Source organism: Petromyzon marinus, unplaced genomic scaffold, assembly GCF_048934315.1.
Source record: "Petromyzon marinus isolate PM22_M1 ecotype Great Lakes invasive population unplaced genomic scaffold, UKy_Petmar_22M1.pri1.0 PM_Scaffold_59, whole genome shotgun sequence".
In the NCBI taxonomy this organism is placed as follows: Eukaryota; Metazoa; Chordata; class Hyperoartia; order Petromyzontiformes; family Petromyzontidae; genus Petromyzon; species Petromyzon marinus.
This window is the reverse complement of record NW_027423601.1, coordinates 486,046-498,517: the sequence shown is the minus strand read 5'-3', so window position 1 is coordinate 498,517 and position 12,472 is coordinate 486,046. Positions and strand designations below refer to the sequence as shown.

Here is a 12,472-nt window from a genome sequence, read left to right as displayed (position 1 = left end):
ACTGAGACCCTGGGGTCAGGGTTCAAGCCCTGGGTCTGGGTGTCTCTCATCATGGTTATGATCATGATGATGGCGGTGCTGATTCTCATCATAGTTATGGTAATGATGATGGCGGTGGTGTTTATGTTGGTGGTGGTAATGTCGGTGCTGATTCTCATCATGCTAATGGTAATGATGATGGTGGTGGTGGTGGCTATGATCATGATGATGGCAGTCCTGATTATTATCATGCTAATGGTAATGATGATGGTGGTAGTGGTTATGATCATGATGATGGCAGTGCCGATTATCATCATGCTAATGGTAATGATGATGGTGGTGGTGCTGGTGGCTATGATCATGATGATGGCAGTGCCGATTATCATCATGCTAATGGTAATGATGATGGTGGTGGTGCTGGTGGTGGCTATGATCATGATGATGGCAGTGCTGATTATCATCATGGTAATGGTGGTGGTTTCTATCTCCCCTCGCCTCTCCCTACACCCCCCTGCCTCCTTCCTCCCTCCCCTCCCTCTCCTCCACGCCACCCACCCCACCCACCCCACCCACGCCACCCACGCCAACCACCCCCATGGCCGTGGCTGACCCTCAGACGGCCGGCGTCAATACGACGGACAAGGAGATTGAGGTTCTGTACCTCCGCAATGTGACAGTTGCCGACGGAGGAGAGTACACGTGCCTGGCCGGCAACTCCATCGGCATCTCCCATCACTCCGCGTGGCTGCTGGTCATGCCAGGTAGACCTCAACATACCTCCCCTACCTACCTACCCCTACCTACCTACCCCTACCTACCTACCCCTACCTACCTACGGCTCTCTCTCTCTCCGCAATGTGACGTTTGCCGACGGAGGAGAGTACACGTGCCTGGCCGGCAACTCCATCGGCATCTCCCATCACTCCGCGTGGCTGCTGGTCATGCCAGGTAGACCTCAACATACCTCCCCTACCTACCCCTACCTACCTACCCCTACCTACCTACGGCTCTCTCTCTCCGCAATGTGATGCTTGCCGACGGAGGAGAGTACACGTGCCTGGCCGGCAACTCCATCGGCATCTCCCATCACTCCGCGTGGCTGCTGGTCATGCCAGGTAGACCTCAACATACCTCCCCTACCTACCCCTACCTACCTACCTACCCCTACCTACCTACGGCTCTCTCTCTCCGCAACGTGATGCTTGCCGACGGAGGAGAGTACACGTGACTGGCCGGCAACTCCATCGGCATCTCCCATCACTCCGCGTGGCTGCTGGTCATGCCAGGTAGACCTCAACATACCTCCCCTACCTACCCCCACCTACCTACCTACCCCTACCTACCTACGGCTCTCTCTCTCCGCAACGTGATGCTTGCCGACGGAGGAGAGTACACGTGCCTGGCCGGCAACTCCATCGGCATCTCCCATCACTCCGCGTGTCTGCTGGTCATGCCAGGTAGACCTCAACATACCTCCCCTACCTACCCCTACCTACCTACCCCTACCTACCTACCCCTACCTACCTACGGCTCTCTCTCTCCGCAACGTGATGCTTGCCGACGGAGGAGAGTACACGTGCCTGGCCGGCAACTCCATCGGCATCTCCCATCACTCCGCGTGGCTGCTGGTCATGCCAGGTAGACCTCAACATACCTCCCCTACCTACCCCCACCTACCTACCCCTACCTACCTACGGCTCTCTCTCTCCGCAATGTGATGCTTGCCGACGGAGGAGAGTACACGTGCCTGGCCGGCAACTCCATCGGCATCTCCCATCACTCCGCGTGGCTGCTGGTCATGCCAGGTAGAGATCAACATACCTCCCCTACCTACCCCTACCTACATACCTACCCCTACCTACCTACCCCTACCTACCTACGGCTCTCTCTCTCCGCAACGTGACGCTTGCCGACGGAGGAGAGTACACGTGGCTGGCCGGCAACTCCATCGGCATCTCCCATCACTCCGCGTGGCTGCTGGTCATGCCAGGTAGACCTCAACATACCTCCCCTACCTACCCCTACCTACCTACCCCTACCTACCTACCCCTACCTACCTACGGCTCTCTCTCTCCGCAATGTGACGCTTGCCGACGGAGGAGAGTACACGTGCCTGGCCGGCAACTCCATCGGAATTTCGCATCGCTCCGCGTGGCTGCTGGTCATGCCAGGTAGAGATCAACATACCTCCCCTACCTACCCCTACCTACCTACCCCTACCTACCTACCCCTACCTACCTACCCCTACCTACCTACGGCTCTCTCTCTCACCGCAACGTGATGCTTGCCGACGGAGGAGAGTACACGTGCCTGGCCGGCAACTCCATCGGAATCTCGCATCGCTCCGCGTGGCTGCTGGTCGTGCCAGGTAGACCTCAACCTACCTCCCCTACCTACCCCTACCTACCTACCCCTACCTACCCCTACCTACCTACGGCTCTCTCTCTCCGCAATGTGACGCTTGCCGACGGAGGAGAGTACACGTGCCTGGCCGGCAACTCCATCGGAATCTCCCATCACTCCGCGTGGCTGCTGGTAATGCCAGGTAGACCTCAACATACCTCCAGGACCTACCCCTACCTACCTACCCCTACCTACCTACCCCTACCTACCTACCAACTACATCTATCTATATACCTACTGCCTCCCTCCCTCTATCTAACTAGTCACTATGTATACACAGCGGTGATGTACACACAGTGATGATGTACACACAGTGATGATGTACACACAGTGATGATGATGTGCACACAGTGGTGATGTACACACAGCGATGATGTACACACAGTGATGATGTACACACAGTGATGTACACAGAGTGATGTACACACAGTGGTGATGTACACACAGTGATGTACACACAGTGATGTACACACAGTGATGATGTACACACAGTGTTGTACACACAGTGATGATGTACACACTGTGATGTACACACAGTGATGATGTACACACAGTGTTGTACACACAGTGATGATGTACACACAGTGATGATGTACACACAGTGATGATGTACACACAGTGATGATGTACACACAGTGATGATGTATACACAGCGGTGATGTACACACAGTGATGATGTACACACAGTGATGATGTACACACAGTGATGTATACACAGCGGTGATGTACACACAGCGATGATGTACACACAGTGATGATGATGTACACACAGTGGTGATGATGTACACACAGTGATGATGTACACACAGTGATGATGATGTACACAGTGATGATGTATACACAGCGGTGATGTACACACAGCGATGATGTACACACAGCGATGATGATGTACACACAGTGATGATGTACACACAGTGATGTACACACAGCGATGATGTACACACAGCGATGATGTACACACAGTGATGATGTACACACAGTGATGATGTACACACAGTGATGATGTACACACAGTGATGTACACACAGTGTTGTGGTGATTGTGGTGGTTGTGGTGGTTGTGGTTAGTGGTTGTGTTAATCGATGTGTTTCTCCCTCTCCCTCATATTGCTGAACTACCACAACCACCCACCCACCCAACCACCCACCCACTCACCCACCCACTCACCCACCCACCCACTCACCCACCCATTCAACCACTCACTCAACCACCCACCCATTCAACCACTCACTCACCCACCCACTCACCCACCCACCCATTCAACCACTCACCCACCCACCCACCCACCCAACCACCCACCCACTCACCCACCCACTCACCCACCCACCCACTCACCCACCCATTCAACCACTCACTCAACCACCCACCCATTCAACCACTCACTCACCTACCCACTCACCCACCCATTCAACCACTCATCCACCCACCCACCCACCCACTCACCCACCTACCCATTCACTCACCCACTCACCCATTCACTCACCCACCCACCCACTCACCCACCTACCCACTCACTCACCCACTCATCCACCCACCCACTCACCTACCCACTCACCCACCCATTCAACCACTCACGCACTCACTCACCACCCCACCCCACACCACCACACCACACCACACCAACACACCCCACACTCCACACCACCACCACCACCACCACCACCACCCAGCTCTCGACATGACCAACAACCAGCTGGGCGGCGCCGGCGGCTCTGCCGGCGGCTCTGCCGGCGGCTCCGCCGGCGGCTCCGCCGGCGCCGGCGGCGGCATCGGCGTGGCTCTCCTGCCGCCGCTGCCGGACTCGGCCGAGGTAGCCATCTACTGCGTCGGGGGCCTCCTCCTCGTCCTCATGGTTATGGTCGTGGCCATGTGCCGGGCCGGCGGGCCCGGAGGAGCTTCCCTTGGCCCAGGGGGCGGAGCCCTGGGCGGAGGGGGCGGGGCCCTGGGCGGAGGGGGCGGGGCCAAGAAGTTCAAGGAGCCGCGGCTTTGCAAGCTGAGCAAGGGCATCCCTCTGAAGCGTCAGGTTTGTGTGTGTGTGGCTGTGTGTGTGTGTGTCTGTGTGTGTGTCTGTGTGTGTGTGTGGCTGTGTGTGTGTGTGGCTGTGTGTGTGTGTCTGTGTGTGTGTGGCTGTGTGTGGCTGTGTGTCTGTGTGTGTGTGTGTGTGTGGCTGTGTGTGTGTGTGGCTGTGTGTGTGTCTGTGTGTGTGTGTGTGTCTGTGTGTGTGTGTGTCTGTGTGTGTGTGTGTGTCTGTGTGTGTGGCTGTGTGTGTGGCTGTGTGTGTGTGTCTGTGTGTGTGTGTCTGTGTCTGTGTGTGTGTGTCTGTCTGTGTGTGTGTGTGTGTCTGTGTGTGTCTGTGTGTGTGTCTGTGTGTCTGTGTCTGTGTGTGTCTGTGTGTGTGTGTGTGTGTCTGTGTGTGTGTGGCTGTGTGTGTATGTGGCTGTGTGTGTGTGTGTGTGTCTGTGTGTGTCTGTGTGTGTGTCTGTGTGTGTGTGTCTGTGTGTGTGTGTGTGTGTCTGTGTGTCTGTGTGTGTGGCTGTGTGTGTGTGTGTGGCTGTGTGTGTGGCTGTGTGTGTGTGTGTGTGTCTGTGTGTGTGTGTGGCTGTGTGTGTGTGTGTGTGGCTGTGTGTGTGTGTCTGTGTGTGTGTGTGTGTCAGTGTGTGTGTGGCTGTGTGTGTGGCTGTGTGTGTGTCTGTGTGTGTGTCAGTGTGTGTGTCTGTGTGTGTGTGTCTGTGTGTGTGTGTGTGTGTGTCTGTGTGTGTGTGTGTCTGTGTGTGTGTCTGTGTGTGTGTGTGTGGCTGTGTGTGTGGCTGTGTGTGTGTCTGTGTGTGTGTGTGTGGCTGTGTGTGTGGCTGTGTGTGTGGCTGTGTGTCTGTGTGTGTGTGGCTGTGTGTGTGTGTCTGTGTGTGTGTCTGTGTCTGTGTGTGTCTGTGTGTGTCTGTGTCTGTGTGTGTCTGTGTCTGTGTGTGTCTGTGTCTGTGTGTATGTGTCTGTCTGTGTGTGTGTGTGTGTGTCTGTGTGTGTGTCTGTGTGTGTGTGTGTGTGTGTCTGTGTGTGTGTGTGTGTGTGTCTGTGTGTGTGTGTGTGTGTCTGTGTGTGTGTGTCTGTGTGTGTGTGTGGCTGTGTGTGTGTGTGGCTGTGTGTGTGTCTGTGTGTGTGTGTGGCTGTGTGTGTGTGTGGCTGTGTGTGTGTGTGGCTGTGTGTGTGGCTGTGTGTGTCTGTGTGTGTGTCTGTGTGTCTGTGTGTGTGGCTGTGTGTGTGTGTGTGTCTGTGTGTGTGTCTGTGTCTGTGTGTGTCTGTGTCTGTGTGTGTCTGTGTCTGTGTGTGTCTGTGTCTGTGTGTGTCTGTGTCTGTGTGTATGTGTCTGTCTGTGTGTGTGTGTGTGTGTCTGTGTGTGTCTGTGTGTGTGTCTGTGTGTGTCTGTGTCTGTGTGTGTCTGTGTCTGTGTGTGTCTGTGTGTGTCTGTGTCTGTGTCTGTGTGTGTCTGTGTCTGTGTGTATGTGTCTGTCTGTGTGTGTGTGTGTGTGTCTGTGTGTGTCTGTGTGTGTGTCTGTGTGTGTCTGTGTCTGTGTGTGTCTGTGTCTGTGTGTGTCTGTGTCTGTGTGTATGTGTCTGTGTGTGTGTGTGTGGCTGTGTGTGTGTGTGTGGCTGTGTGTGTGTGTGTGTCTGTGTGTGTGTCTGTGTGTGTGTGTGTGTGGCTGTGTGTGTCTGTGTGTGTGGCTGTGTGTGTGTGTGTGTCTGTGTGTGTGTCTGTGTGTGTGTGTGTGTGTCTGTGTGTGTGTGTCTGTGTGTGTGTCTGTGTGTGTGTGTCTGTGTGTGTGTGTGTGTGTCTGTGTGTGTCTGTGTGTGTCTGTGTGTGTCTGTGTGTCTGTGTGTGTGTGTGTGTGTGGCTGTGTGTGTGTGTGTGGCTGTGTGTGTGTCTGTGTGTGTGTGTGTGTGTCTCTGTCTGTGTGTCTCTATCTGTGTCTGTGTGTCTGTGTCTCTAACTGTGTGTCTGTCTGTGTGTCTGTCTGTGTGTGTCTGCTAGGTGTCTGTAGAGTCGACATCGTCCATGCACTCCGGCGTGTCTCTGTCTGTGTGTCTGTGTGTGTGTCTAACTGTGTCTCTATCTGTGTGTCTGTGTGTCTGTGTGTGTGTCTGCTAGGTGTCCGTAGAGTCGACATCGTCCATGCACTCCGGCGTGTCTCTGTCTGTGTGTCTGTGTGTCTCTGTCTGTGTCTCTATCTGTGTCTGTGTGTGTCTGTGTGTCTGTGTCTCTATCTGTGTGTCTGTGTGTGTGTCTGTGTGTCTGTGTCTCTAACTGTGTGTCTTTATCTGTCTCTGTGACTCTGTGTCTCTGTCTGTGCCTGTGTCTGTCTGCTAGGTGTCTGTAGAGTCGACATCGTCCATGCACTCTGGCGTGTCTCTGTCTGTGTGCCTGTGTGTGTCTCTAACTGTGTGTCTATCTGTGTGTCTCTGTGTGTGTGTCTGTGTGTGTCTCTAACTGTGTGTCTGTGTGTCTCTGTGTGTGTCTGCTAGGTGTCTGTAGAGTCGACATCGTCCATGCACTCCGGTGTGTCTCTGTCTGTATGTCTGTGTGTGTGTCTAACTGTGTGTCTGTCTGTGTGTCTGTGTGTGTGTGTCTCTATCTGTGTGTCTCTGTCTGTGTGTGTGTGTGTGTCTGTGTGTGTGTCTGTGTGTCTGTGTGTGTGTCTGTGTGTCTGTGTGTCTGTGTGTGTGTCTGTGTGTCTGTGTGTGTGTCTGTGTGTCTGTGTGTGTGTCTAACTGTGTATCTATCTGTGTGTCTGTCTCTGTGTCTTCTAGGTGTCTGTAGAGTCGACATCGTCCATGCACTCCGGCGTGTCTCTGTCTGTGTCTGTGTGTCTGTGTCTCTAACTGTGTGTCTGTCTGTGTGTCTGTCTGTGTGTCTCTGTCTGTCTGCTAGGTGTCCGTAGAGTCGACATCGTCCATGCACTCCGGCGTGTCTCTGTCTGTGTGTCTGTGTGTGTCTCTAACTGTGTGTCTGTGTCTCTGTCTGTGTCTGTGTGTCTGTGTCTCTAACTGTGTGTCTGTGTGTCTGTGTGTGTCTGCCAGGTGTCTGTAGAGTCGACATCGTCCATGCACTCCGGCGTGTCTCTCTGTGTGTGTGTCTAACTGTGTGTCTAGCTGTGTGTCTGTGTGTGTCTCTAACTGTGTGTCTATCTGTGTGTCTGTGTGTGTGTCTGCCAGGTGTCTGTAGAGTCGACATCGTCCATGCACTCCGGCGTGTCTCTGTCTTTGTGTCTGTGTGTGTGTGTCTCTATCTGTGTGTCTCTGTCTGTGTGTCTGTGTGTGTCTCTAACTGTGTGTCTGTGTGTCTCTGTGTCTTCTAGGTGTCTGTAGAGTCGACATCGTCCATGCACTCCGGCGTGTCTAACTGTGTGTGTGTCTGTGTGTGTGTCTAACTGTGTGTCTATCTGTGTGTCTGTCTGTCTGCCAGGTGTCTGTAGAGTCGACATCGTCCATGCACTCCGGCGTGTCTCTCTCTGTGTGTGTCTCTAACTGTGTGTCTCTAACTGTGTGTCTGTGTGTGTCTCTATCTGTGTGTCTGTGTGTCTATCTGTGTGTCTGTGTGTGTCTCTAACTGTGTGTCTGTGTGTCTATCTGTGTGTCTCTGTCTGTCTGCTAGGTGTCTGTAGAGTCGACATCGTCCATGCACTCCGGCGTGTCTCTCTCTGTGTGTCTGTGTCTCTATCTGTGTGTCTCTGTCTGTGTGTCTGTGTGTGTGTCTAACTGTGTGTCTGTGTGTGTGTCTGTGTGTGTCTCTAACTGTGTGTCTGTGTGTCTATCTGTGTGTGTCTGTCTGTCTGCTAGGTGTCTGTAGAGTCGACATCGTCCATGCACTCCGGCGTGTCTCTCTCTGTGTGTCTGTGTCTCTATCTGTGTGTCTCTGTCTGTGTGTCTGTGTGTGTGTCTAACTGTGTGTCTGTGTGTGTGTCTGTGTGTGTCTCTAACTGTGTGTCTGTGTGTCTATCTGTGTGTGTCTGTCTGTCTTCTAGGTGTCTGTAGAGTCGACATCGTCCATGCACTCCGGCGTGTCTCTGTCTGTCTGTGTGTCTGTGTGTCTGTGTCTCTAACTGTGTGTCTCTGTGTGTGTGTCTAACTGTGTGTCTCTGTCTGTCTGCTAGGTGTCTGTAGAGTCGACATCGTCCATGCACTCCGGCGTGTCTCTCTCTGTGTGTGTCTCTAACTGTGTGTCTCTAACTGTGTGTCTGTGTGTCTCTGTCTGTCTGCTAGGTGTCTGTAGAGTCGACATCGTCCATGCACTCCGGCGTGTCTCTGTGTGTCCGTGTGTGTGTCTAGCTGTGTGTCTGTGTGTCTCTGTGTCTTCTAGGTGTCTGTAGAGTCGACATCGTCCATGCACTCCGGCGTGTCTCTCTCTGTGTGTGTCTAACTGTGTGTCTATCTGTGTGTCTGTCTGTCTGCTAGGTGTCTGTAGAGTCGACATCGTCCATGCACTCCGGCGTGTCTCTGTCTGTGTGTCTGTGTGTGTGTGTCTCTATCTGTGTGTCTCTGTCTGTGTGTCTGTGTGTGTGTGTCTGTCTGTCTGCTAGGTGTCTGTAGAGTCGACATCGTCCATGCACTCCGGCGTGTCTCTGTCTGTGTGTCTGTGTGTGTGTCTGTGTGTGTCTCTAACTGTGTGTCTATCTGTGTGTCTGTCTGTCTGCTAGGTGTCTGTGTGTCTGTGTGTGTGTCTATCTGTGTGTCTGTGTGTGTCTCTAACTGTGTGTCTGTGTGTCTGTGTGTCTGCTAGGTGTCTGTAGAGTCGACATCGTCCATGCACTCCGGCGTGTCTCTGTCTGTGTGTCTGTGTGTGTGTCTGTGTGTGTCTCTAACTGTGTGTCTATCTGTGTGTCTGTCTGTCTGCTAGGTGTCTGTGTGTCTGTGTGTGTGTCTATCTGTGTGTCTGTGTGTGTCTCTAACTGTGTGTCTGTGTGTCTGTGTGTCTGCTAGGTGTCTGTAGAGTCGACATCGTCCATGCACTCCGGCGTGTCTCTGTCTGTGTGTCTGTGTGTGTGTGTCTCTATCTGTGTGTCTCTGTCTGTGTGTCTATCTGTGTGTCTGTCTGTCTGCTAGGTGTCTGTAGAGTCGACATCGTCCATGCACTCCGGCGTGTCTCTGTCTGTGTGTCTGTGTGTGTGTGTCTCTATCTGTGTGTCTCTGTCTGTGTGTCTATCTGTGTGTCTGTCTGTCTGCTAGGTGTCTGTAGAGTCGACATCGTCCATGCACTCCGGCGTGTCTCTGTCTGTGTGTCTGTGTCTGTGTGTCTGCTAGGTGTCTGTAGAGTCGACATCGTCCATGCACTCCGGCGTGTCTCTATCTGTGTGTCTGTGTCTGTGTGTCTGCTAGGTGTCTGTAGAGTCGACATCGTCCATGCACTCCGGCGTGTCTCTCTCTGTGTGTCTCTAACTGTGTGTCTGTGTGTCTGTCTGTCTGCTAGGTGTCTGTAGAGTCGACATCGTCCATGCACTCCGGCGTGTCTCTGTCTGTGTGTCTGTGTCTCTAACTGTGTGTGTGTGTCTGTGTGTGTCTGCTAGGTGTCTGTAGAGTCGACATCGTCCATGCACTCCGGCGTGTCTCTGTCTGTGTGTCTGTGTCTCTAACTGTGTGTGTGTGTCTGTGTGTGTCTGCTAGGTGTCTGTAGAGTCGACATCGTCCATGCACTCCGGCGTGTCTCTCTCTGTGTGTGTCTAACTGTGTGTCTATCTGTGTGTCTGTCTGTCTGCTAGGTGTCTGTAGAGTCGACATCGTCCATGCACTCCGGCGTGTCTCTGTCTGTGTGTCTGTGTGTCTGTCTGTCTGCTAGGTGTCTGTAGAGTCGACATCGTCCATGCACTCCGGCGTGTCTCTGTCTGTGTGTCTGTGTGTGTGTCTAACTGTGTGTCTATCTGTGTGTCTGTCTGTCTGCTAGGTGTCTGTAGAGTCGACATCGTCCATGCACTCCGGCGTGTCTCTGGTGCGTCGCTGCCGTTTCTCCTCCAGCGAGGGCGGCGCGGGGGGCGGAGCAGGCGGGGGCTCCGCCCTGGGGGGGCTCCTCGAGTTCGACCTCACGGAGGACCCCCACTGGGAGTTCCCTCGCGAGAGGTCACACGCACAGATACACAAACACATACACACAGATACATACATACAGATACATACACACATACAGATACACACATACATACACACACACGCAGATACATACACACACACATACACACACATACACACACACACAGATACACACACAGATACACACAGATACACACACACGCAGATACACACACACACATACACACACAGATACACACACACACATACATACACACACATATACACACATACACACATACATATACATACACAGATATATACACACAGATACACACACATACAGATACACACATACACATACATGCACACATACACACAGATACATACACAACAACAACAACAACCGCCATTCGCCACTAAGTGGCGGTGACGTCACCACGACGCTTGTGCCAGGCTATGTGCACCCTGAGGCCACGTGAAGTGTCGAACGCCCGCTGGCAGGAGGTCACGGGGCAGACCCAGCAGGTGCCACGGGTCGACTGACTGAGATGACTGGCTGATGCACCACCTGTGCCCCCTACTGTGCCAACCTGCTGTGCTTTAGCCACCCGGCGCTCCGCTCGCTGTTGTGAGCGTCGCTCCTCCGCCCTCCGTTGTTGTTGGAGGGCGACTGCCTCCAACTGCCCAGTAGCATCCTTCACGAGCCTCCTCCACAGAGGCCGATCTTGACACCGCTGGTACCAGTCATCGGCAAGTCCACTCAGCTCCACGTCCTCCTGTACCACATCACTCCATCTCTTCTCTAGCCCGTGCCGCGCCCGCTTAGCCCCCTCAATCCGGCCAAACAAAAGCTGTTTCGGCATGCGGTGGCTGGGCATGCGGGCTACATGACCCAGCCATCGCAGTCTTGCCTGCCGGAGGAGCTCACCGATGGGACCCTGCCCAGATCTTTCAAGGATTTGTGAGCTCCTCACACAATCCAGTCTGGTTAAACCCAGGATGGATCGTAGGCAGGCCAGCCTAAATGTTTCTAACCGGCGAAGATGTTCCATTAGGGGGGTCCACGTTTCGCAAGCGTAGAGAAGGGAGGGAATGACCGTGGCCGAGAAGACCTGAAGCTTAGTGCGGAGCGACAGACCAGGTAGCTTCCACACAGCGTTACGCAACCGATGAAAAGATATTGCCGCTCGACTGATTCGGAGTGAGACCTCTGCTGTTAAACTGGAGCCAGTCATAAGCACACTGCCCAGGTATGGGAAACTCTCCACTCTCTCCACAACTGCCCCATCACCGATTGGGAGTTGTGGGGGTGGAGTGTCCGATGGTACAAAATACCCAGGCAGGTGCTTAGTTTTGGTGGGGCTGATGGTAAGGCCCCACCTCTTAGTGGCACACTCCAGTCTCAGCAGCAGCGTCTCCAACTCCTCCTCTGACTGAGCAGCTATTACCAAGTCATCAGCATACATAACGTGGTTGAGCAATAGGGAGCCATCCCTTGACCGCACCCGGGCATCGATTAGCCTCCCATTATATCTGTACCATATGGAGATTCCCCCGGTACAGCTATTGAAGGCTTCACGAACTACGTGGTCAAAATAGATGTTAAATAATGTGGGAGCCAGAGGACATCCCTGTCGCACCCCAAGGTGTACAGGGAATGGCTCTGACTCCCGGCCACGTAGTTTTACCCGGGCCCGCTCACCATCATGAAGGTCCTTAATGATCGTGAGCAGAGGGTCAGGTACTCCAAAAGCACGAAGAACGACCCAGAGCCCAGGCCTACTGATGGTATCATAGGCCTTGACCAGGTCAATAAAGCAGAGATGTAGGTCTTGTTGGAATTCCCTACACCTCTGCTGTAGCAGACGAACAGAAAATATGGCATCTGTGCAGGACCGCCCTTTCCTGAAACCGCATTGGGGCTCCGCAAGCCTCTCCTCAGCGTGCCTGGCAAGGCGATGCTGAATAATCCTTGCCAGGACCTTTCCCGGCACACTGAGGAGTGAGATGCCCCTGTAGTTGTTACAGTCTGTGCGGT

At 53.6% G+C, this 12,472-nt stretch overlaps 1 protein-coding gene across 2 annotated transcripts in view; it reads left to right on the top strand.

Annotated features, from left to right (window-relative positions):
• Nucleotides 1-1,203: 1,203 nt before the first annotated feature.
• Nucleotides 1,204-12,472, top strand: part of LOC142923701 (fibroblast growth factor receptor 2-like) — a 64,035-nt gene continuing 52,766 nt past the window's right edge. Inside the window, exons 1-3 of one of the 2 annotated variants that reach the window (XM_076064667.1) lie at nt 1,204-2,524; nt 4,053-4,405; nt 10,310-10,482. In XM_076064667.1, coding sequence (XP_075920782.1) covers nt 2,260-2,524; nt 4,053-4,405; nt 10,310-10,482 — 791 coding nt within the window. In that variant the 5' untranslated portion in view covers nt 1,204-2,259. The remainder of the gene's footprint in view (nt 2,525-4,052; nt 4,406-10,309; nt 10,483-12,472) is intronic. The other variant, XM_076064666.1, reaches the window with a different exon arrangement.